Genomic DNA, 26,503 nt, shown 5'->3' on the forward strand with positions numbered 1-26,503 from the left:
TACCTTTGATAACTGTTTTCAATGTTTGTTTTTTTGTGAAATGTGTTCTTATTCAGTTTTCTGCTGCTTTTCTGACTACAGAAATATAGAATGTAATATGATACTATTGACGTGACACGGGAATTGATTTTTATTACTATTTGTTGACATTTTTAATAGTTTCATTCAGCTTTGTAAATGTAAGAAATTAGAAAATTCCAGCTCTTTAGAAACATATTTCACTGTTTTTGAGTTTTTTAACCATGTTGAAGAACCATTGTGTTAATGTACTGCAGAGTACTTTTTGAACATTAAAAACCTGTAATAATATATCTGTTGTTTTTTTTTATTTACTGAATTTTATCTACAGGTTACCCACCTACCTCCAAAGTGCAAATTATAAACCTGTACACTATCACAGTTTAATTTATTCACAGATGTCACTAATTTACAAATATAATCTTGAAATGGTACAGGTTTGAAATAGTGAAATTCGTGGATAGATCAAAGATTTGATTTGTTAATTGCCATTGTTACATTGCATTAGTGAGAAATGTTCTGTTTTTGGATAAAGTCCTCTTTTACATCATTATATTGAGTTTCCAGACACTTCCATGTTCCAGCAGTGAACTACAGCTATTCATTGCTTAGATCTGCTAAACAAAAATCAAACATAAATGTCAACAGCTTGAAGGTCAAACAGTTTAAAATCAGCAAGACATTATTTGGACAGCACAGTCCTTGTGGAGAGCAGTGAGCCTATTTATCATTGAAGTTTTGTTGTAGAATGAATGAAATCTTTAACTAATGAACACTCTGGTATCTTTAAAATGCATTTTCGGAACACAATAAAAGCTTTCAGTTGCATATTTATTTATTTGTTTTGTTGTTGATTGACTTTATGTTACCTTCTTCTTCTGATGCAGGTTTGGATTGAATTTTACCTTCACATGCTGTGTCGGCTACACTCCCCTTATTGTCTATTTTGCATGAAAAGCCCATGTCTCTCTTTTCTGACACACAGCCATTATCCTTGACATTGCTTTGTTTTATAAGGGCAAATCTCATATAATATATGAGAAGTGGGGGTTGGGAAACCCTGGACAGGTACTTTTGATGATGCAGGGGGAGCTGTCCATTTACTTCACCTACAGAAACTGCCCTGGTTTTGGTAACAGTGTCTTGCAGCATTTTGGAGTTAAACTCACATTTGAGCTGCAAAACCTCTTAGCCACAAGCACTAAACAAATATTATCAGTTTCAAAATAAATTAAAGTGTTACTTGTTTCAGTCTGAGAGGGTTTATCTGAATGGGAATCACTACCCTTTTCGGGCACTTCCATTTTCATCCTTTGATAAGGAAGCACTGAGCAATTGCATTCTGCAAATGGAGAAGCCTGCTGATGCAAGCAAAGTGCTTTGTAACTTTCTGCTCTGGCAGGTATTGAACTAAATTAAAACCCTTAAAGTGTACATACTTAATTAATGCTGTAATGGGAATTTAGGGGAATTAAAAAAGCTTAAGCCTTCTTACGCTGTAAATCTGAGAATTATAACACTGTTGCTGATGCATGAGTGATTATTATTTTTGTTGTTGTTAAACAAATAAAAATGCAGACCACTGCTTTCTCATATGCTGAAAAGTTTTCACAGTGTAATGTGTTTGATGGTTTTGGTCAGGTGGCCAGAGGAGTTTCAGTTTCAGCTTTTGAGGATCTTGAAGAACAGACAATGGGGTTGAGATTTTCTGTTCCCTATTAACTGGCCAATGGCATACTTTCAGATAAGACGTAAATGTAAATGTAGTACTCTGCTATCTTCGTACACAGTGGTAGAAGTCATAAATACATTAAAGTTTTAAAAGTCATTAATTCATGAATATTTACAGTTTTTCTTGGTCTACCTAGTCTGCAGGTTGAACTCTATATTTACACGCACCAAGAGTACCTTTAGGATAGAGGAAAGTAATATTTTTATTTTTGCCAATAATTATATATTGACATTAATCCAAATGTTGCTGATACTAACTTTTAATGGTAACTGATAAGCTGTATGTAAGTTGTTTGCATTATTATATAAAATGTCATATGCCTGAACAATAACCAGGTATAGATTATAAATGGTCAGTAGTTTCCCACACATTAGCAAAATATGACTAACTTCACTCCCTTTTTGTCAGTAGTTGTAACACACTCTAGCCATAAAGCTTCATCCACAATACCTCTTAACAAAACAGAATTTCAATGATGAAAGCAGAACTGTTTCACCAGCCACCCTGATGTGGGGATCAAAGCATCTCCTTGGATCAAAAAGAGCGAAAGGCAGGGTTCAAATCCTGATCAGCTGCCTGTATTTAGGATGCTCTGAAGTGTCCTCAACACAGAGTGCGTACAAATGACACTCCCATGTCCACTCCTTGTGCCCATGGAAGACTGTGATGTAATCCTGACTACTGTTATGAAAAGACTGATTTATACTAATGTCAGTTTATGTTGTTGCCCAAAAGCATTACTATACAGACCAGAATGGCTATTGTTTTGGAGTTTAAAACATACTCACCTACAGTACAGCTCTACATTTCGTCAAATGTTTCTTAAACATCATAAGCCTGGTTATTTGATGGATGGCCGTAGTGAAAGCTGCCCATTTGTCAAAGTCTGTTTCATCCTGTCTTCTACTCCCCCGACTCCTTCCACACATATTCCATGAAGAAAGGTAGGAATCCAAAAATCGTACTCATCATTTAGTATCTGTTTTTTCCACTTAGCAAAGGCCATTATTAATATTTTATTAAATATATTAATATATTTAATATATTTCAGTATTGGCAATCATAAATACCTTACAACTAATTAAGTTTAAAACAAGTTTTATGTTTTGTTAGGAGCCATAACGTATGCTTTTTGTATAAATTAAAAATAATTATAAATTGGAAACTGTATTAAAATTACCTTCTCCAAAGCTTGATTGCATTTCCATCCTATTTACATCAGGGAAACCGTTTTTAATAAGGAGCGAGGATGAGACAATATGCATGCAAATGTATCTGGTTGTTTCATAAAACTAAATAATGAAATACATTAAAAAAGGAGGAACTGAGGACAGTTTTGTAGACAAATACAAACAGATCAGTATTCTGGCTGCAAAATCAATAATTCACAGGAAGTGAGCTTATGGTTTTCAGGCAGTATTATTTGCACCTTTTAACCTCTTTTGTGTATCTAGTGTCTGCGTGCCATTTCTGTTACTGTACCACCTAAGCAAAGTATTGACCAAAAAAACATTTCAGAAACAAATATTGACGATACACTTTGTGCAAGTAAGCAATTGGTTTGACCTGGGAACAAAGGTCTATCACAAAGCAAAGTTCCTAAACTAACATTGCTCTCCTTGAGCCAGACGTGAGCAGAATCATCAGGGGGCAACCATCTCCAGGCAGTTGCAGTTGGTGTGCTGTGTGTGGTAAATGTATAATCAGTATTCTCTGTCTAGAGTCATTTGCTGCATTATACAACCGTGTAACAGATAATTTTACCCAGATTGAATAAGGCCACATTCTTTACTTGGCTGCTGTAGGAAAGAGACATTAAATAAATCAGATATCTGGAAAGCACCAGGGAACACATCAATACGAAAATTGCTTGGTTTCATTTCTATTTTGTTGTAAGCAGCCTTTGATGCTTATTGCACTTTACCCTCTCTGTAGAGTGATATAACCAGAACAGCGACTGACTCGCAGTAGTGCTGAAGAGGTCATATGTTTTGAGTGGGAGATCTAGCAGCTTTATTACAGCTTGATGTCTGCTGTTCGGTGGTAAAACATTCCATTGTGAAGATGGGGGAGCGATACTTTTTTGTCTCAGGATAGTAACAATTATGGTTTTGATAAGTTGTTTTGCTGAAGTGCATTTAACATGAAAAACTCACCTGGCAAAGCAGAGAGTGAATTTCCATATGGAGGCTCTATGATAAAACAGAGTGCTCCCACGCTTTATTAATTACAAATTCATGGTGCACAGGTCCACACTTATTTTGGTACGTAATTATTTTCCACATTGAAAAGATGATTAGAGGAAGAACTGAAGTGGGCATTGAATCGGCCACAGCTTTATTTATTTTTTATTATTTTGGCACTGCATAAATGCATCTGATGAGGAGCAGACTTTCATCGGAGCCGACTATATTTACACTTCAAGAAAAATCAACTGAATATGCTACTATCAGAAAGGTACCACTTGGTCATGAATATATGCACTGATTTAAATAAATGACAGCAGTCACTTGTCACACAGGATATTCCAAAACATTTACTGCATGTAAATAGTTGGTTTCATGAGATCTGAGTGATGCCGAGCTGCATTTTTTCAGGATGTGATGTTTGATGGAGACCCCTTATCTTTGGGTTTCATTCTTCTTCAGTCTCCTACGTTATTGTTATAGAGATTTTACAGAGATCCAATGAGTGGTGAAAACCTCCCCACCAAGAATCTTGCATTGCATATTCCTGAAATATACAGAGAATGACAAATAAGTCTGTCAATGAGCTGTTCGCGCTTCCTGCCACGTCAGAGCAGTAAGCGGGACACTGTTCAAAGAGACAGACAAGTAAAGCAGAGTTAGCGAATTATGATAAACAAAGAAAGTCAGTGAAAGTAATAAGTTAAAAAGAAGATTATATCGAAACACTGAGACATTTAATAGTTAGTGAAGTGCATGAGTGCCAGGACTATATAGTCTGACTAAAAATAAAACTCATATAGACTCCAAGCCAGTGATGGATTATGTAAGTATCAGTTTCATTATAGCATGTTCAAATGTTCAGTCTATGTTGCAACCAGACTTATTCCAGGTCTGAAGGGAATGTCCTACTGAGAGGAACTGAACCTTTTCACCCTGGAACAGAGGAGACTATGTGGGAACTTGATTCAAGTCTTCAAAATCATGAAAGGCATCAAACATCAAACCAGAGGAGCTTTTCCAGATCAGCAGGGACACACGCACCTGGGGACACAAATGGAAATTGGAGACACTTCTTCACATAGAGAGTAGACACAATCTGGAACAAACTCCCCAGCGATGTGGTTGAAGCTGAACATTTGGGAACATTCAAAAATAGACTGGACTTGTTCCTTGGACACCAAATGAGCATGGTGGGTTGAAAGGCCTCCTTTCATTTGTAAGCTTTTTTATGTTTCTTATGTATAAATAAACTGCAGTTGAATAAGTATTTGTAAACAATGCAGGTGATAAAAACAGGTCTAGTAGTGAATGCGTCTCTGCAATATGATAAGGAAGCATGCAACATGCTGTGACTTGCAGTAGTAATATAACAACTCAGTGTCGCTGGCACCCAGTCAAAACAAGAAACTTGATCAGTAAAATATAACCTACTATTGAAACGTGAAGGACAGAATGAATGCAGTATGAGGGAAAACAATATCGGCCTGGCAGAAATCAACATTTCCACTGGCCTGCCAATTTCAAATTCAAAATCCAGCACTTGGTGACAGCTTTCCATTGGGTGGATGAAGGAAGGCCTACGGCAAACAAAACAAGCTTAGAATGTGGAATTTGCTTTTGGCAGATATGTTTGACTGCTTTTAATATTTCTTCATTGTGTGTGCTTGTGTGTGTGTTGTGAAGATTGAAATGTGGAACAACATAGTGCATTTTGCATAAGACATAAAACAGTGCAACACCATATATAGATGACATTTAAGGAAAATATTTCAATAATATCCATACATTTTTAAATAATTGAAAGGCCAGATTATTTAATGAAGTGGTTCATTGTTCAATTGCACTACCCTTTATCAATCTCCTGAAGGAAAGCAGATACACAGAGATACTAAAATCTTGTGACTGTGAAACTGTGGCGTTACATACTTTAATGAAATGCAAATTAACCCACACCCACACCTGTACTTGCCTAATTTCTGATTAGGATTCTGTAGGCAAAATGTTCTTTAGTGGAAGTAATTACTCTGTGATTAGAGAAAGGGTGCTACAGATGGAGCATTATGCAAGTTTATTACCTGTTGTCACTCAGAATTATTCCATCAACGTAACTCTTACTGTCAGAAGGTCTTAATGTCAAAGTAATACATTTCAATATTTTGTTCAAGGGCAGAATACTAATAAAAATAAGTCATTCAGATGTTTTCCTCAAGGAGACATTACATTTTCATATTTTGGAATGCTTTGAAGGGGATCTTGAGAAAGCCTTTTGTAATGTGAGTTTCAGAGTAAACAACAGAGGCTGGCTTTCCGAGACAGCAAACAGGAAAGGTTAATTGTCCCCTGCCTGCTTTTGTGAGAACAAATGCCTTTCTTGTTTTTGTCTGTGCTCATTTCTACACCTGAAACCCAAGGACCCTCTTGACATTTGTGGATTCTGTTCATTTTTTTAAATATATGTGCTGAATATGTTTATTCTGACTTGAAAAACCAAAAGTATTAAAAGACAAAACAAGAGCATTCTTTTCTTCATTTAGCTTCTTCTGCATCTGTACTGCATCGATGAGAGAGACTTTAATTGGAGGGAATTGCTGAATTATTCAACCTGCATATGTCTTTTTCCAAGTAAAACCTAAAATGTTTAATTGATTTGTTCTAATGCATTTATTTTATTAATATTATCACAGCAGAGGTCATTAAGTACATTGATTTCTCAGCGTTTATCTTAGTTTATTTAATCAAGTTCTTCAGTGTCAGAACTCAACATCAGATACCTGCAATTAGTTTTAGCTTTTTACCAATGTGTGTCAATTAAAGCTTAGTAATTTAGAATTTTGGTATTTTGTACAGTCTTTCGTATGCATAACTTTACCAAAAATAAATAAATAAGTTATTCAATGTGGAATTGCTACAAATCTTAAACCATGTAAGCATTCTGCACAGCCATTTCCAGCTGTTAATGGCAGCTATATTTGGTCTGTTGAAATGTCAAAAGGTAAATGGTGCTTTGAATGATACAGAGCTGGAAAATGACATATAGCTTCTGTGAAATACTTACTTCTATTCGGAAATGTAAGCAACATGAAATCACGTTTATGAATGTCAGCGAGGCTAATCTATAATCTCGATTACCTTTTCTGGGGTTACAAAGTCCTTTAAAACAAATATTAGTTCTTTAATCACAATTGTTTGAGTTGTTGGGGTACTTTTCACCCTAGGGAATGATTCACCACTTCGGAAAGTGCTGACACGCCTGTGCTCACAGTGCTGTGACTCAAATCAGACCACTGGTTACTAAGACTGCACTCTTGGGCAGCATGAGAGGAGCAAATGACTGCACTTACAGCCTCTTCCTCTTCTACAAGTGCGTCTAGCTCAAGCACCCTGACAACCTGTCGAATAGTATTTTTATTCATTAGATGCCATTTAAAAACAATAGTACTGCTTCTAGCATTTAACAATTGGGACAGTAGAACTATATTGATTTAAACAGATGAGTAAAATGTGTATATCTTGTTTCTTATCTTGTCCTACATGGTAGACAGGGCATCTGACTACTATTCACAGCTATGCTTTAACACATGACAGGAAGTCAAACATTTAGTTTTTTCTGACATTATCACTAATACAATTTGCTCACCAGTACAACAGAATACTGTTATAATAATAATAACACAATAAAACAAATACACTGAGTATTTATTTGAATCATGGCTTTACCTTTCAGCTGAATACATGAATGTGTATATAATATTTGGTACTCTAAAATGTGCTTATTCATTTATTGTGAATGGTAGCCAACAACCACATTACAATTGTGCGTTTCTAATCATGTTTTCACCAGCCTATTCATTAAACAATGCAGATTTGTGTACCGTTAAACTGAATCAGTATTGTGTTCATTACTGTTATTATTAATTATTGTGCTGATGAGGCAAAACATTTTGGAAAACAACTCGTGTGATCCCGCCGCGCTGCACAGACACTTCCTGGTCGGGGGATGTGACTGATCATGTGGGCGCTGCGGTCACATGACTCGGGGAAAGTTTCTTATTGCTCAGGCGCAGGGCAGATGGAGCCCAGTTTCATTTTGAGGTTTCTTTAGGTGCAAAGTGGCCTGCGTCTCATGATTTCTGTTGCTCCCTAGACGTGCTTGATTGAAGTGCACAACTCGTTTAACACCAGAGAAACTCAAAATGCAGCTCACCGTGGCGCTGCTGGGCATCCTGCTCCTCGGGGTGAGCAGCAGCCTGGGCGACATTCCTGCCAACTGCTCGTATGAGGACTTAGTGGGGACCTGGATGTTTCAAGTGTCCAAAGGTGGCCAGGATCAGAAAATAAACTGCACCAAAATGGGTAGGTAGAACTAGACCCCCAGAATATCTAGATCCTTTTATGTCTGGGTGGAGAGAGGAGGTGGAAGTGAAATGCATGAAACTGGAAGGGTTTGTTTGTTTTAAAGGGTTATGTTGTTTAAAACAGTGCTAAAACCTTAGCTTTAGATGAAGAGTAGGTGTGTTGGACAGCATACAAGCACTTAGGACGCCTTGCATGTCATATAAAAAGCTTAAGATTATAAAGAATTAAGAATTATCTTTGTGTGGGGAGAGAGAGAGAGAGAGAGAGAGAGGGAGGGAGGGTATATTTTCTCTGTCCCTTTTGATAAAGTTATGGCCTAGAGATAAATGGCATGGCAATAGTGCATCCTTAACATTATTTGAAATCATAGTTTAATCTTTTGACATTTAAGAGTTGACTAGCTCACTCAGTTTCTCATGTCCTCTTGTCTGGGCCTTATTCGGAAGTCTGTGGTATCTGGGGGAGGGGATGTTAAACACAGGGGGTGATACAATTGTGTGTGCCTGCTTTGCTTGCTTTAGGACCTGCAGTAAAAACTGTGACTGTCCGCCTGGAGAAGTTAGATGTGGCCTCAGATGAGCTGGGAAACACTGGCTTCTTCACTTTGATTTACAACCAGGGATTTGAGGTGGTGCTGGCAGACTACAAGTGGTTTGCATTTTTCAAGGTTGGTGGTGTAACTCAGGTTTCTTGTTTTCCCTGAAATGCAATACTGTACGTGCAATAAGCAAAAGGATAACATAGCCTGTCCAACTCAAACATGGCCACGGATCAGCAGCCCATGTGAGCATTGTTCTGTGATTAGTGTTGAGCTATTTATAGTCAGAGCCTCTTCACATCATTTAATTTACAACTATATTTTTGAAGACTTGAGTCAGCTTCATCAGTCCCTACATGGCCGTATCTTGGGTTGTAGCCCTTCAAGTAAGACTTGCTGAGCTTTCATAAGTACACTGGACCGCAAAAGCAAATATCTTGCTGGGAATCTCTCTCAAAGATAAGTTTGATGATATGAATGATACTCAGGCCAATGACTTCCTGTCAGCTGATCTGGGCTTCATTTTAACTTGTCACTCCACTCATAAAAATGTTGCAACTTTTTTAATAGTGTCATCAGATATAATCTGGCACTTTTACTCTTTGGTTTAATTGCAGTACACAGAAGGACCTGTCCCTGTCATCTAAAGTATATAAAATGTAAAAATAAAATAAATGCTCGGTTTAATAATCCTTTATATAAAGTAAGCAAATGCACACATGTGCATTGTCCACAAGGTACTATAGGAAACTGCAAATGTCTATATTTTAATTGGATTCTGCCAGGGAAAAGCCCTGCATCTGTATTTAGTCCATATTAACAATACATGCAACAAATTGAGGAAACTGAACCAATTTCTTTTACACTAAAGCCACCCAGCCTGATGTGTTATTTTTAACATCACATTTTTGTGTATTCTGTAAAGAGGAACTAAAAGTTATGTAACCGTTCCAGTGTTTTAATGTATATTTATGAATAAAAAGTGATTCTAAGCCCTAACCTTGCTATTTTTAAGGATAAAAATACATTAAATGTTCCCTTTCACAAAGTACACGGATGAAGGGGGGAAAGTGACGAGTTACTGTGACCAGACCCTCCCGGGGTGGGTGCATGACGTCCTGGGACACAATTGGGCCTGTTTTGTAGGAAAGAAGGTGTCTTCTGCTCCACTCAAGCCCTCTGTGAGCTACACACCTTCTGTCAAGCAAATGCTGTAAGTATAGTAGTGAAAGCGGTCAGATGTTGCATAAGTATTCAGACCCTTCCTATGGTGTCCTGTTTTGTGAAGTTACAAACTGATGCATAAACTTTTTTTTCAACTTCATATTTTATTCAAAAACTTGAATGTTCAAAATGAAGACTGTTAATGGGAAGGTAAGTTACAGTAAATTTGAGCAAAAACTAAAAAAAAAAAAAAAAACTGAAACATGTTGGTTGCGTAAGTATTCAGACCTGTCAACTCAGCAATTGCTGCTGCAAGTCTTTTTGGATCTCCAAGATGTTTCCACTTGCTTCAATCTACAGCTTCTCTTTTCCATGTCACGCCTGGACAGTGTATGATTTCATCTTCCAGTCTTTTAGTTGGTTGTGTTCTAGGTCTTTTTTCATCTGATTGGATCCATTCTATAGTTTCTTTTGTCCATCTTATTAGGTAGCACTATACAGCTGAAATATTGGTTCAAAATGTATTCATCTATTACACAATATAATTTCAGTTTGATTCATTTTCTTATTTTCTTCCTCCTAAAGGCTGTTTCAGCAACCCTACAAACACAATCCAGATTTTGTGAAAGCCATCAATGCTGTGCAGAAATCGTGGACCGCCACCCACTACAGTGAGCACGAAATGCTTACCAACGAAGAGCTGATCAGAAGATCTGGAGGCCGTGGCTCACGCATCCCAAGGTGAGTAAAACCTTGACCAGGTTCAATATCAATTACTATATTCATGCCATGCTCTGCCATGCTGTCTGGCTCATGATAAAGTAGAAGTTGAGTCCTGTGAACCAGGTGTACGTTTTTATTGTAAATCTGGAAAATGTCACCAACTGTGGGGCTTCAGAGGAATCTAATTGTGTCTCTTTTGCAGGTGCAGCAGATCATTGAGTGATAAACGAGCATGTTTGCAGTGGCTATTTTGACACTGAAATCCTGATTATCGTTAATATCATGTTCTCAATTTTGCTTTCAACTTTGACTTCGAATCGCCTGTGCCTTTTCCCTTGTGTCCCCGCAGGCGCCTCCGGCCAGCTCCTGTCACAGAGGAAGTAGCCAAGTTTGCTGCCGGGTTGCCGGAGTCGTGGGACTGGAGAAACGTTAATGGCGTCAACTATGTCAGCCCTGTCCGTAACCAAGGTACTGTTGCAGAATTGTTGAGGTTATCATGACTACTGCCATACTACAGTTGAGCACTGTGTGCATCAGTCTTTTATACTCCTCTTTGTCCAGTGCTGGTAATTCTGCATCACCGAGCTAAGAGTGGAACAAAAGCCACCTCTGTTCTGATCTGATCTCCCATAGGCTTCAGTGAGACACGGTACAGGTTTTGTAGGATCACCCCCTAGATTGAGAGAGTGTCAATTGTCCCAAAATTACAATTTAAGGGTGGTACATGTCCCCCCACTTCAAAGACTAGTTAATTCATAATCGCTATTTACAACCCCTCCCCCCGGGTTTTCTTTTAAATAAGAAAGCAACAGATTTTCACCTTTCTTCTTTTTGTAATCTCCTCCAGCCTTTCTCCAGTACTCTTGTCTTGGGCTGCTTATGTAAATCGTGCACCTTTAATGACAGGAAGAGAGCTTTATGATGTTTCAGCAGAATACGGCCTCCTTTGAATCCCTTTCTCTCTTAAATTGCGGCCTCCCATTATGCGACAGCACTTCAAGACATGTTTGTCTGGTTGTGTTTTGCCCCAAACAACCTGCTTGAGTTTAGTCTACTTTCATTAGCTGGAAGGTTGAATAGATGATGAAAAACACTGTAATAAATGTAAGTACAATATATAGCCTTGACATTTTTTTTTAAGAATGTGGATGAAATGGACTTAGGCTAGGAGACTAATGCTATATTAATATTTAGCTAGCTTATAAGTTTTAGTTTTTTCCCCCCTCATGATTTAGGAGTGTGATATTCATGCAGTGTAATGTAGAAATTCATACCTCTTATTCGGGGTTGTATTATTATAAGTAATATTACTTTATTGATAAAATGAGACGGTATTATTAATCAAGTACATTTAAACATTAAGGTAAAGGTAAAATGTTTTTAAAGAGAGACAAAAACCCTCCCAGATCCTATTTCACCAGAGATGGTAACCCTAGTTTCCCATATCACTCACTTTTCATTATGATTTATAGATCATACCATATTACATAGTATACATTAATTTGTTCAATACTCTAACGTTAGGCAGTTTGTTTCACTTAATTGTAATTGATATTTGATTTGATTTAATTTGATAAATGAATGCAGTTTTCAAATGGCAAATATGATGCTAAGCTAACTTTTAAAATAAAAAAAACATCAACCATCAAATTCAAGCATGCAAAGGCAAACATGAGGTTATTGTTAGGCCTTAGGAACCCAGCGTGACATAGGTCAGTACTGAGGCCTGATAAATTAGGATAAATGAAGCCGGTTAAATGTTTCTGATATGGTATACTGGGTTATTTAGGCATGTATTTTAATGCTGGTTAGTTTTATCCTTATTATGTTGTAATCCACTAAGGTCTTGCCAAAGATTTGATTGGTTCTTGAGCAAGTGTTGAGAAACACTGTTCCAAATAATTTACTCGGAAGACTTTCGTCATGTGAGAATTACTAGAGACAATACAGGAAGTGTTTTTCTGTTGCAGTATAATTGTTTTACATTCACCAAACGGTTAAATACAAAAACTACTTGGCAGCAACCAGTACATTCAAATGGATTTCCTCTCTCCCATGTATCTAGAGAACTGTAATACATGCTGTAATAAATTATCCAACACTAGTACATTAAGTCAGTGTGAAGAGTGGCACTTTAAACCAATTTGTGTGATGTATATTACTAAATATGAGGCCTTTTTCAGTACAGTTGGGTTTTTTGTGTCTACTTTTTATGGTGCCCACATGTTTGTTTATTTGAACCAGTGTTTTTATTTGGTTTTGTCTGCCCCCCCCCATAAAGTAGCTGCTTCAGACAGGAATTTAATCAAAAGTATCTCAATGGCAACATTTAGGTCTCAGAATCTAGAAGGGAACTAGATATAAAAATGACTAGATTCTTTTTGTAGAAAACCTAGTCCATTGTAACAAACTTGAGAGATGCATCTGAACACACTACATTCCCCAGCATTGTGCATCCACCAGGTTTGCATGCCGGGAAATTAATTACATTTCCATTCAAGACTTCCTATATTAAAACTAGACGTATGCTAAACTTCAATACTTTTTAAGGATATAATTCCTGTAGGGTGAGTTATGTGGCAGACTTTCCTAAGCGTTTCCCATGTTTGTGTTTGTTTTGCAACTTGTCGAGAGGTGTTTTCTTTCAAGTCAGAAGCACTGCCCAAGGGGCAGGGGTTTCTGCGCACTTCCGTAGCCGATTAAAAGTGCAGGGTTTTTCCTCCATAGAGGAATTTTTGGTGCCCCCAAAGAGGTTTTAGTGAGCGCCAAAGGAAAATCACCAGCACCAAAATGATAAGAATTTAAAAAAAATATATATCATTTCAAATCCTCTCCGAATGTGTTTAAGGTCCACCCTTTGCAAATCGTCCGAGGGGAGGGATGAGCATTCTATGTCATATTACTCTAATTCTGTCTCCCATAGGTGATCAACGCTGCCACTCCCGAAAACTGCAGGTCTGTAGCTTTCGAATGAGCCTAGTTACGGCCATTTCCGTATAAGCAGTGCTGAGATACCGGCCCTTTAAGAAATGCATGTGTTTTTTTTGGTGACGGCCCAGAGGGGAGAGGGGGTCCGCATTCCATGCCGTTACCCAAATCCTGTCCCTCATTGGCCAGCGGATCTGTCATTCTCTTACAGGGCAGGGCTGTAGCTTTCCAATGATGCGCTGAGCTGTGTGTTTGTATGAGAGCTCACAGACTGCACATAGGGAAGGCAGAATAGACGCAATCACAGACAAAGCAGAAATACGCACTACAGCAAGAAAACCAAATACAAAGTAGAAAAATGCAATGTGACACAAAAAATAAAACGCCTTACCCTTCAGAAACAAATCATAGATGCCGAGTCTGTTTACAGCACTATGATAGCCACTGACAGTGCTAGAATAAAACACCATGGCAGTGTACTGGCTGGGATGAGTTACTGCATCAACATAGACAGGAGCTCTTGTAAAGAATAGCATGCATCTATGTAATGCCTAAAGTGACAATATTCAAAGCAAGATGTTTGGATTTCTGTTTCCCTGTTTAGTATTCTTTTTTACTTGTATATATTTATTCCAGTTGTTGGTAGTCTAATATACAACCATGGCCTTGTCAGATCCTTTTATTTAATTAATAAAAAGAGGAGGATGAAATGCTCTGAAGCAGGATGTGACCTCTGCAGAAATAAGAAAATGCATAGATTTCTGTCATAAGGTAACTAATTGCCTTTACTGTACGCGGACCGATCATGCTTACTGTCATGCGTAGTCACCCCCCAAAGGCCTGTTCTGAGCCAGGAAAAACCCTGAAATGTCACTCTATCAAAGCTGCCATTGGCCCCTGCACTCGTCACTCAGAACAGGTCCCTTCCCACTTCCTGTTCTATAAAAAGTGACGTCTGCGCAGGTTCGTCCTCTTTTGCCATTTCGCTGGACCCGAGAACGTGAGCTGTCTGTGTGTTGCATTAGACCTTAAAAACAGTGTATTTCGGTTGGCTGGCTTCACTAATAGTGTTGTTCACCACCGTTGCGCTACATCTGTCTCTATATTTATAGCTAATTTCCATCCTGTCCGTCTGCACACCAGAGCTTTGGCTGCGGAGAATAATTGTGTTGATATAGTGCCATATATTATTTGAGTGCTTGCTGCGTTTGTCTTTTTGTCCACAGGGCTTTTTCCTCCACAGCAGGAGTGCTAGCAGCGGCAGTAAAATCTGAGGCAGCCTAAGTGTCGGTGCTCCTCTGCCGGCTTGCGCCCACACTACAGCACGCAGCTATGGCTGTTGGAGATCTCGCTCTCTCAGCTTGCTGGGAATGAGCTCTGTTGGGCTCCACTTCAGCTGGTGGCCTACTACCCTCGGCCCCCCGTACCCCGTACCCCGTGTCACCTGGTGTTCCCAGAAACCCTGACGGACACGGTGTGGTTAAGCCTACAGGCCAACGCGGTGCTTGTATCCAGCACCTGGTGTTTGGAATATACAGTGTTCTCTCCAGCAACAACAAGGTTGCATCTGGTTGGTGTTGCAGTGCCCCTGAGTACATAAACGTTGCTGAGTGGAGACGCACTTACAGCAGCGAGCTTGCTAGGCGCTCCACTTGTCGCGGTGGCATTTCAGTTGTTGTGTGCCCCCTGGTGCAAACAGGCCACGGGAATGAAGGTTTGAGAGGGAACACCGGCCGCAGCAGCCCATAAGGGCCCTCCTGCTGCTGCTGGAACTCCTGAGAGCCACCTGGGACTGTCTGGCAACGACCCCCACCCAGGTTCAGGTGGTGGAGGCCTATGCCAGAACCCAGGCCTTGCGTCCTGGCCCCTGGCAGTTGGCAGTCCGGCATGGCATGCGTCAGGAGGACGGCTGGTGATCCAGCAGTCTCTGGCCCACCCATGCACCTCCCAGCAACTCCAAACTATAACAGTTCATTATAACAGAGCGAGGGACCCGTTGCATTGTGTGGCTCTTCTCCTGGAGAAGCGAGCAATTTGCGAAGCGCCCCCAGTGGGGCAACATGGGGGATTCTAATCCCCACGCTTCCTAGTACCCAAGGAAAATGGTGGTTTCCACCCCATCTTGGATTGGAGACTCCTTAACCGCTGCCTAAGGGTGTTGCGCTTCAGCACGCTCAACCTGCGCACCATGTCCCAGGCCATCAAGCCCGGTGACTGGTTCATTACAGTGGATCTGAAAGTCGCTTACTTTCACATCCCTATTGCGCAGGTACACAGGAAGTTCCTCTGCTTTACTGAGCGTTTGAGTTTGCTGTTCTCCCCTTCGGCCTGTTGCTAGCCCCATGCACTTTTTCCAAATGCGTGGACGTTGTGTTTGCCAGGGGGTCCACGTCTTCCATTATGCGCCGGCGCTAGAGAGAGTTGTCTCCATACACATGTCTCTCCCTTGTCTGACGGAAAGCTTGCGTCAGGGTGTCCCCTTGCCAGAGGCTGCTGGGCCTCTTAGCGGCAGCATCACAGACCCTCCCCCTTGGCCTCCTCTGACTGAGGACGCTGCAGTGGTGGTTCGGATCTTCACAGATTCATCCTCACCACGATTAAGCACGCCAAGTCACAGTCACTCCGGTGTGCTGGAAGGTGCTCCTTTGATGGTGGAGCCCTTACAATTTGACCCTTGGTCTGCCACTGGGACCAGTCTGCCACCGAGTGGTGATGATGACAGACGCCTCCAAACAAGGTTGGGGAGCAGTCTGCGACAGAAGTGGCGTCCGAGGTAGGTGAGCGGAGCCCGCACGGGTCCTCCATATCAATGTCCTGGAGTTATAATCAGTGCTCCTCGTACTGTGTCATTTCATGCCAGTCCTACGGGATAGACGTGCTGGTTTGGACAGATAACACAGCGGTGGTTGCTTATATCAACAGGCAAGGAGGTCTCTGGTTGCGCAGACTGTACTGTCTAGGACGCCGTCTGCTGTGGGCGCAGCTACGGCTCTGCTCCAAGCCACGCTTTCCCATCCTTTCACCTCCTTTACGCTTTCCCATCGTTCCCCCTACTCCCGGTGGTCCGGGAGAAGGTCAGGAGAGAACGAGCGACAGTTCTGCTGATAGCCCCACAGTTGCCTCACAGATTCTTGTTTGCAGACCTGATCATCCTCCTCAACAGAGAGCCTTGGCAGCTCCCAGTGAGAGCAGACTTGTTGTCCCAGGTGCAGGGCACCCCAATTTGGGCCTGGCCCTTGAGAGGGAGCGTTTGATTGCCTGGGGTCTGTCAGACGTGGTAGTAGCTACTATTCAGTCAGCAAGAGCTCCCTCTATGAGGTTGCAGTATTCCTACCGCTGTCGTATGTTTAGCACCTGGTACCAAGACGGTTAGGGTCCCCCATTAGGGTCATGTAACAATTGTTACACGAGCTGTTGGACCAGGGCAAGTCCCCGTCCATGCTCAATGTGTATCTGGCGGCCATCTCTGCATGTCATGTCCGGATAGATGTCAAGCCCCTTGGGTCTCATTTCCTGGTTGTGCAATTTCTGAAGGGAGCTTGACGGCTACGGCCTCCTCCCACCCCTACACTGCCCGCATGGCGCTTTGATGTAGTGCTGGACGGACTTTCCCAAGCCCCATTTAAGCCACTGAACTCGGCTTAGCTGAAGCTATTGTCACTTAAGACTGCGTTTTTGCTGGCAATCACCTCTGCAAAACGTGTAAGCGAGTTACAGGCCCTGTCCGTACACCCATCGTGTGTCCGTTTTCCGGCGGATGGTTCCAGGGTCACCCTACGGCCTAACCCTGCGTTCCTCACAAAAGTGCGGTCTCCATAACATGTCAACAGGCCTATTGAGTTGATGGCTTTTCATCCTCCTCCCTTCTCTTCGGAGCAAGAGAGTCGGCTTCACCTGCTCTACCCTGCCCACAGGTGCTATTTGGAACGCACTTGGACCAACTGTTTGTGTGTTATGGAGCATGGACACGGGGCCAGGTGCTTTCAAAGCAGCGCCTCTCATATTGGATTGTGGACATCCCTGCGCAGAGGCAGCATGAATGTTCCTGCTACCACGCTGTATATACTGTTATGTCCAGCTGTGGCTACTTAGTTGACTGGCCAGCTGTGTGTTATTCAGTGGGTCTGTGGCCCCACTCCTGCAGGATCAGGGGTTCACTGCCACGTTAATGTGTGGAGGGCGCACAAGTTGCTTGATTGCCTGTGCCATATATTGTACAAATAGACATACGGCTTCCCTCCTAGACGCACTAGTAGAGCAGCCAGACTTGCTATTGTAAGCGCAGGGCGTAAGAGCTGCATCCCAGCTTTGTATATGCTGATTGCGGTCCTCTCTCCTGGACAGCCCAGGTTGGCCCCAAGGGGCTTCTGTGGCTCCTGTCTGGAGTTGTTGCTGATGCCCCCTAGCAGTCGCCTTGGGGCAGGCTCCCTTATCAGCTCGCTGCCTCCTCCCTTGCGACGGTTTTGTTATACAGTAACCTGTCCCCCTTGGGCAGTGCTTCCGACTTGAAAGATAACGATAGGTTGTGAATGCAACCCCGGTTATCTGAAAAAGGAAGCACTGCCCAAGGGTTACAAGGTCGTGCGGGAGTCCTAGCTCCCGGCAAAAGAGAATGAACCTGCGCTGACGTCACGTTTTATAGAACAGGAAATGGGAAGGGGCTTGTTCTGAGTGACGAGCGCAGGGGCCAATGGCAGCTTTGATAGTGACATTTTGATCTTGTTCCTACGGAAGTGCACAGAAACCCCTCTCCCTTGGGCAGTGCTTCCTTTTTCAGATAACCAGGGTTGCATTCGCAACCTATTGTTTTCTTTCAATATAGACTTAAGCTACACATTGACAGCAAGGCCTAATGCACAAGAAGGCAGCCTTGGCATTTCTTATCTATTCATTTCCAGCACTTTGATCCAGACAGCTTTTTATTTACTGAACCCCTCGTGCTGGAGAAGATCTCTTGATACTGTATTGCTGATGTCATATTTTAACACTTGGCATTTGAACAGTGATATTTTATTTAGCGGTGCACGTTATAAATGTACACTAGGGCTGGACTTAGAAGTTGACTAAAGTTACCATTACTATTACATTTTAAAATGCAGGAACTTAGTAGCACCTCTAAATATTACTGTTCATTATTGTTGTTGCTATTAGATATTTTTTATTAAAAATCTGATTAAAATGAGAGGAATCCAGAAACGTATTCCTAGGTTTGCATCAGGCATTGCCAATACTGTTAAAAATCTATAACTGTTAATCTCCAATCACTTAGACCAGTGAACAGTATGTTTTAAGGTGTCTAAAGTCCACTCAAGAACTGCATACTTGTTTCTAAAAAACTGACCTGCTGAAAACAACATGTTTTTATTAATCTAAATCAGGTTCTTTGCTCTGTGCAAGGCTTGACAATAGAGGGCGATGTGGGGGCAGCTGTGGGGAGGGGGCCGGTCCTTGGCCTTGGCTTGACTCAATTTGGCTGCTTATCAAAAGCCAACTGCGCAGTTGGCAGGGAAGACTTTGCTCTAATTGCATATATTTTCTCTTCTTCCTGAAGAGAAACCCATAATTTATTTTGGTACAGTAAATAACAACCAAGACTTTTTGATGCAGACCTGTAAATTTGTCAGCGCTATGGTACAGAAACGGGCTTATTCGGCAGGGCAAGACGAACAAACTGTTCAGCACCTGAGACATTCAAAAAGAGCTAGCATGAGACTGAGACTCTGGGGTTTAGTTTTCAGAGCCATTGTAATGGTCTGTCTTATCCATCTTTGTGAAGTTTGACTTTGGATTGAGTTTAGCGTTATTTCATCAGTGTAGCACTTAAAACTGGTCTCCAGGTTGTTATGGGAACCGGCAGAGACATTTTTACATGTGGGTAGCATTTAAAAGCGGGAGAGGGTTATATAATGCAATTCTATTCAAGCAGTTTTTTGTTGTGTTCATCTGGTAATGTGGTTCTGTGGCATTGTTTATTTTATTTGTTTTTCAAATTAAGAAGTTGTAAAATTGAGCTGTCTGTGGACTATATTGATTTGAATTAGTAGAAACTCTGTAATGGTTATGGATCCACCAGTGATTCTCAATGGTTTTACAGGGAGATAACCATTTTGTATGTGGGTGGATACATTGAAAGCTATACAACATTTTCTGGAAGCAATTAAATACATCTCATTTGAATTGAGCTTTTCCAGGTACTGACTGTTTTGACAGCAACATCAACTTGATTTTTATTTATTCATTGGTTTGTTTATGATTTTTTTCATTTATTTTTAGCTCCACAAGCATAAATTGTGTGAAGACCTTGAGTTAAGCTTTTAATTGAAGACTATAACTTTCCTCCTAATGTGCAGTTGAAAATTGTGTGTTTTTGTTTCTTGGTAACATTTCATAACATGTGCAATGTAATTAGAGAGATGTATTGTCCCTAATAAATGCCTTCATTAAGCATGTATTTGACACATTATGCACTTATTTATATAATTTGTCATTGAATCATATGAAGACATTGTTTCAGGATACACTTCTGAGTAACATTTTAAATTATTCTCCATGTGTCGACATTCACAGGGATGAACTGTGCTGAAATAAACAGTTTAAAAGACCCTGATTGGTTGGACTTTTGGTTGGTGTACAGTTTACACTTTGAATCATTTATTTGGCTTTAAAAAAATACTCTAGCCAGTCTAACCTACATAACCTAAATGCTCTGTATATGATACACTTACAGCAGTCCTCACAGCAGGTAGACCACTCTCGCCTTCTCAGTGTGTCAACACATGCTGTTGTAGCAAATCATTCTGACTGAGCAGCATTAAACTGATATGGAACATATTCTTCTCTTGACAGTATAATATACCTAATTTCTTGGTTTGCATTCAAAAGGCTTTATTAGCCACCTTTTAAAAAGACTGATGCACATCTGACCATCCACTTTCTCCTCAAAACATTGAATATATGTACATTTTTTATACAATTAGACTGTGATTTATCCACGGCTGTCAGTCTCTAAATGCCTCGGCTGCAATCAAGTGCTTAACAGAATGCATTTGTAAACAATGCAGAGGTGATGCAGCCACGTTTAATTCTTGTGTGAAATAAAGCTGCAATACAAGTGACAAGAAAAGCTATCTTAGAAACCTCTAGGACCTGTAAATCCACAGTCAAACTGGTTCAGCCATTGAAGGTTAATTGCTTATCTCATTCTGTGGTTCTCCTCTGGAATTTAAATTGGAGCAGACGCCACACTGAATGCACGGCGGCAGTTTATTTATGCCCCCTGCTGAGCAGAGAGTGCAATGACACGTGTGTATCTTCTCAGGGCTGGAGAGGGGCTTATCAGGGCGGGGTGGTGTGACAGACCCCCACAATGAACACTCGGTATGTTCCCACACAGGGTGAAAGCAGATTTATTAGTGTAAGCTGGAGCTATATGGAGGGCATACTAATCGAGCTCTAGCCTCCTTTTACTACTGACGTCTCGAGAACTGTTATTCATTTGATATTCCCAAGTGCCTGGAGCGGCAAATGAAGCCCAAATATATCCAAGTACTTTTGAAATGATGATTTTGAAAGATTGTGCTTCTCAATTTCCATATCCGAATTCCAGGTGTTTAGTTGATTTTGATTTCTCATCTCTCATTCTCCCCTCTCTCCTCAGCATCGTGTGGCAGTTGTTATTCCTTTGCCTCGATGGGTATGCTGGAGTCTCGTGTTCGCATCATGACCAACAACACGCAGCAGCCCATATTCAGCCCTCAGCAAGTGGTTTCCTGCAGTGAATACTCTCAAGGTACTATTTTTAAATCTCATACATTCCTGGGAAGCAAAACACAGATTGTAATTTCCTGGGTCACCAGTCTCAATTTAATCAAAATGCTTTTATACCTCTCAAATGTATAGAGGACATCTTATCTTTTTAATTCCTCCAATGTTATTCTTTTATATATATAAAAAAATGTTTCTAGTTTTTTTTTTTTTTTTTCTTATTTTTCCATCTTGTTTGGTTATTAGTTGCTGGTTGATTCCAGAACATTCTCTTGAAAGAACCCGGCATGTCTTAAAACACAACATGGCTGTATGTAGTTTGTTCAGATGTCCCAGCCTCCTGATTTCAGTCTTAAACACATTTGCTCTTGTCTCTACTCTGATAGCTCTAGTCTTTGTATTGTTTTTGAGCCTGAAGTAGTCCTTTACTTTGACTTTGCCAATGCTTCTCTGGCTTTAGAATCAATCTATCAAATCCCCTCTAAATCTGTTCGAGACTCAACAAATTCAGTCCAAGAACTTGAGAACCCCTTCACTCTACATTTAGCTATTCATTTCTCTGTTATCAACCCTTGACTAAATGCCTACATAAACACAAGACTTGCTACCAAATGGAAATAGCTCTTTTTCCACTTTCGTTTTTAGAACAAAAATACTGTCCTTTACTTTAGATGCCTTGGATAACTGGTGATTCTGGTTTCACTGCAATTACCATGAGGGCTATGTACTATAATTCATTACAAGTGATTTTTTACAAATATATTGTATCTAGTTGTATTTATTTATTTAAAATATCCAGAGATGTGCTTCTATTTATTTCAGTAACTTCCTTTCCAATTCTTATCTTACAAGGTTTGGTCCACTGTCTTAAGTTGCCACTAGTCTGAGCAATCCATCGCCTTTGAATCTTCTCTGATCTAATCAGACCCGTTACATAGGTTGTCTGAACAGAACTCTAGTTTTAACACAGCAAAGGGGATCAATGCAACAGATATCAGCAGGTCAGCAACTGTTAACCAGTTAGAAACAAAGGCAAATAGTTTTCTCTGCAAGTTAGGCCTATAAAAAAGACACATCAATAAAGACAAAACCATACAAAGTATTTTGATCAAGGTTGAACTGAGAGCGGTCTATTGTTTACTTTCTTGCAAAATTGTTCTAAGACGAGATATGACTTTTGTTACAATGTCAAATCTTAATATTTTGAAAATGTTTAAGTTCATATCTTATGTATAGCCAGTGTAGTATTTTGTTTTTCTGTTTCAAAGCCTAAATCCCTTCTGTCCATTAGTCTTTTTGTTTCTTTGCTTTATTCTGCTTCTCCCCTTAATGTTGGTGTCACCAGTAACGGAGTCCAATCCTTACAGGGTGTGATGGAGGATTCCCTTACCTAATTGCTGGAAAATACATCCAGGACTTCGGGGTGGTGGAGGAGAGCTGCTTCCCGTACATCGGGAGCGATTCTCCGTGCACGATGAAGGAAGGCTGCATCCACTACTATACCTCCGACTACCACTATGTTGGTGGCTTCTATGGGGCGTGCAATGAGGCTGTGATGAAGCTTGAGCTAGTTAAATATGGCCCCATGGGAGTGGCCTTCGAAGTATATCCAGACTTCATGACTTACAGTGGAGGGATTTATCACCACACGGGCCTGAGGGATGAGTTTAACCCGTTTGAGCTGACAAACCACGCCGTGCTGCTAGTGGGCTATGGGAGCGACCCAAATTCGGGCGAGAAGTACTGGATCGTGAAAAACAGCTGGGGCTCAGGGTGGGGGGAGGACGGCTACTTCAGGATCCGCAGAGGATCGGATGAGTGTGCCATTGAAAGCATAGCTGTGGCCGCCACTCCAATTGTGAAGCTGTAGGTGCTATAGGTAGCATATGGCTTCTTTGTCAAATAACCGATGCAATCCCTATATATGATTCCTCACACACACATTTTTAAACGGCATAGTGCAATCAGCTTGGAGAAGTTTTATAAAACATTTTAAATAGTGTGCCAAAATTAAAATATTTAATGTTTTTTTATGGAATACCATACAATCACCTTCTACGATTTGTTATAAACTGTATAACAGGTTTTTGATTTTCTGAATTCATATCATTGGTATACATAATTTTTTGAAAGGCAAAATTGTGTGCAAAGTCAATATACAATTGAATGCTTTATCACTAACATCAGCACATCATCATTTTGCCAAATTCATGGGATTGCAAAGGTAGCACAGATCATTTACCAATTGCACTGGCAATGAAGTGCATTTTCTAAAGGGAAAACCGCTGGCATAGGTGAGCCTTGATTACATTTTTGATAGCTTAGCTGTACCTTTTGGAATTTGAAATTTCATGAGTGGGGGAAAGGGACAATTTTTTAAATTCATTGTTCATTGATTTTAAAATGGTTTGCTGATTGAGTCTTTTATATTTTTTATCAAATAAAGCTGCTGCTTAAATATCTGTTTGGTTATTTAACATTGGTTAGACTCGGGTACAAAAACAGAATTCAGTGTTTTGTTGACTGAAAGGAGGAACTTTAACACATTGAATAGAAACGATGGATCTCATTGCATGCTTTTGGCCAAGAGCCATTATTCATCAATTGATTTCCTAGGTTCCCAGTGGTTTCTGTGCACTTCTGAGGCACCCCTAAACTCTGGCCTCTCTGTCTTTGGACAACACTTTTCCAAAAGAAGGCTTATATTTGTACCACGGTGACAGCAGAGTTATAGGGGGTTTGGTCAATCCCACGGTGTGTGAATCCGTTCTGTTTGCACTCCATCATTCCAGACCTTTCAGGCTGTATTTTACACTTTATATCAAAACTGACTATTTTCTTGATTGCACTGTCTCTAGTATTGGCACTGTAGCATTTAATAGGTAACCCTAGATGGTATCTAGGGTTTGAGAAAGACCACCTTTGAAAAAGATTAGAGCCTGAGGCACTTCAAGACTAATGATGAGGTAAAAGCCAAGTTACTTTTTTATATATACACTCACCTAAAGGATTATTAGGAAAACCTGTTCAATTTCTCATTAATGCAATTATCTAACCAACCAATCACATGGCAGTTGCTTCAATGCATTTAGGGGTGTGGTCCTGGTCAAGACAATCTCCTGAACTCCAAACTGAATGTCTGAATGGGAAAGAAAGATGATTTAAGCAATTTTGAGCGTGGCATGGTTGTTGGTGCCAGACGGGCCGGTCTGAGTATTTCACAATCTGCTCAGTTACTGGGATTTTCACGCACAACCATTTCTAGGGTTTACAAAGAATGGTGTGAAAAGGGAAAAACATCCAGTATGCGGCAGTCCTGTGGGCGAAAATGCCTTGTTGATGCTAGAGGTCAGAGGAGAATGGGCCGACTGATTCAAGCTGATAGAAGAGCAACTTTGACTGAAATAACCACTCGTTACAACCGAGGTATGCAGCAAAGCATTTGTGAAGCCACAACACGTACAACCTTGAGGCGGATGGGCTACAACAGCAGAAGACCCCACCGGGTACCACTCATCTCCACTACAAATAGGAAAAAGAGGCTACAATTTGCTCAAGCTCACCAAAATTGGACAGTTGAAGACTGGAAAAATGTTGCCTGGTCTGATGAGTCTCGATTTCTGTTGAGACATTCAGATGGTAGAGTCAGAATTTGGCGTAAACAGAATGAGAACATGGATCCATCATGCCTTGTTACCACTGTGCAGGCTGGTGGTGGTGGTGTAATGGTGTGGGGGATGTTTTCTTGACACACTTTAGGCCCCTTAGTGCCAATTGGGCATCGTTTAAATGCCACGGCCTACCTGAGCATTGTTTCTGACCATGTCCATCCCTTTATGACCACCATGTACCCATCCTCTGATGGCTACTTCCAGCAGGATAATGCACCATGTCACAAAGGTCGAATCATTTCAAATTGGTTTCTTGAACATGACAATGAGTTCACTGTACTAAACTGGCCCCCACAGTCACCAGATCTCAACCCAATAGAGCATCTTTGGGATGTGGTGGAACGGGAGCTTCGTGCCCTGGATGTGCATCCCACAAATCTCCATCAACTGCAAGATGCTATCCTATCAATATGGGCCAACATTTCTAAAGAATGCTTTCAGCACCTTGTTGAATCAATGCCACGTAGAATTAAGGCAGTTCTGAAGGCGAAAGGGGGTCAAACACAGTATTAGTATGGTGTTCCTAATAATCCTTTAGGTGAGTGTATAATCAGTGAGCTTTGCTCAGGATGTTAAAGTGGAACAGCCTATGAAAAAAAGGAAATGTACAAAAAAATTATCTGGGGTCAATCATTCATAAAATGCACACAATGACATCTATCCAAATTGGAGCTGTAAACAGAATTTCATGATGGGTGGGACCCTATCCTGTCCACAGCATGTGTAAATACACAGGGCTCAATCACTCCTTTCCCAGCATTTGTTGCTTTGCGTCTCGTCTCGTCTCTCCTGGGTTTCCCGCGGCGTGGGGGGGTTCTGTGCCTCATCCACAAGGCCAAGTCATTGTTCCTTCAGCCAAGCAAGTTCAAGCCAAATTTAAATGCATTAAACTCCATCCATCAAAGCCCGATTAGAGTTTGCCAAATCTCCTGAAGCAATATTATGTTTATAAGATTCAGAAACAGGGTTCACAGCTCACAGATATATTTTTCCTCTCTCTGTAAGTGTTTGCTTGGAAATATTTTCAGCTGCAGGATAGAAGGTCCAATTTTATGCTTGTGGATCTGGCTTTTTACTTCAATTGCTCCTGCAAAACATCAAAATCAATTTTGGAGGCATTTTTGAGGATCGTGGTGTTTGTAACTTTTTGATTCTCCATTCTATACATCACTTGGTGTGGAAATTCTCTTTAATTCTCTTTTGATTCTCTCTGACCAAAATCAATGGGACAACCAACAAATGCCAAAAGAAAACCTTGCAATATATTTCCTAAGATGTGGGTCGATTCTTGATCTTTATTACTGCTGCAATCTCTTTTATGAATGGTGCAGTTTAAAGTGTAGCAAGAGAAGTTGGTCTGATCAGCCACTTCAAATAATCCCAAAGGTGTTCTGTGGGACACCGGTCAAGACTCTTGAGC

At 40.7% G+C, this 26,503-nt stretch overlaps 1 protein-coding gene across 1 annotated transcript; it reads left to right on the forward strand.

Annotated features, from left to right (window-relative positions):
- Positions 1 to 7,971: 7,971 nt before the first annotated feature.
- ctsc (cathepsin C) lies at positions 7,972 to 23,870 on the forward strand. The gene is made up of 7 exons (XM_066699281.1): positions 7,972 to 8,292; positions 8,817 to 8,962; positions 9,883 to 10,046; positions 10,583 to 10,738; positions 11,070 to 11,188; positions 21,306 to 21,437; positions 22,780 to 23,870. The coding sequence occupies exons 1-7, from the start codon at positions 8,133 to 8,135 to the stop codon at positions 23,280 to 23,282; spliced, it is 1,380 nt and encodes a 459-aa protein (XP_066555378.1). The 5' UTR covers positions 7,972 to 8,132; the 3' UTR covers positions 23,283 to 23,870.
- Positions 23,871 to 26,503: the final 2,633 nt, after the last annotated feature.

Source organism: Amia ocellicauda, chromosome 3 (assembly GCF_036373705.1).
Source record: "Amia ocellicauda isolate fAmiCal2 chromosome 3, fAmiCal2.hap1, whole genome shotgun sequence".
Lineage (NCBI taxonomy): Eukaryota > Metazoa > Chordata > Actinopteri > Amiiformes > Amiidae > Amia > Amia ocellicauda.

Bases quoted from the DNA above. Each gene is read 5' to 3' on its own strand.
- ctsc (XM_066699281.1), top strand. From the start codon at position 8,133: ATGCAGCTCACCGTGGCGCTGCTGGGCATCCTGCTCCTCGGGGTGAGC. The intron at 8,963-9,882 runs GTTGGTGGTGTA...CCTTTCACAAAG, and splicing joins AGTGGTTTGCATTTTTCAAG to TACACGGATGAAGGGGGGAA. The intron at 11,189-21,305 runs GTACTGTTGCAG...CTCTCTCCTCAG, and splicing joins CAGCCCTGTCCGTAACCAAG to CATCGTGTGGCAGTTGTTAT.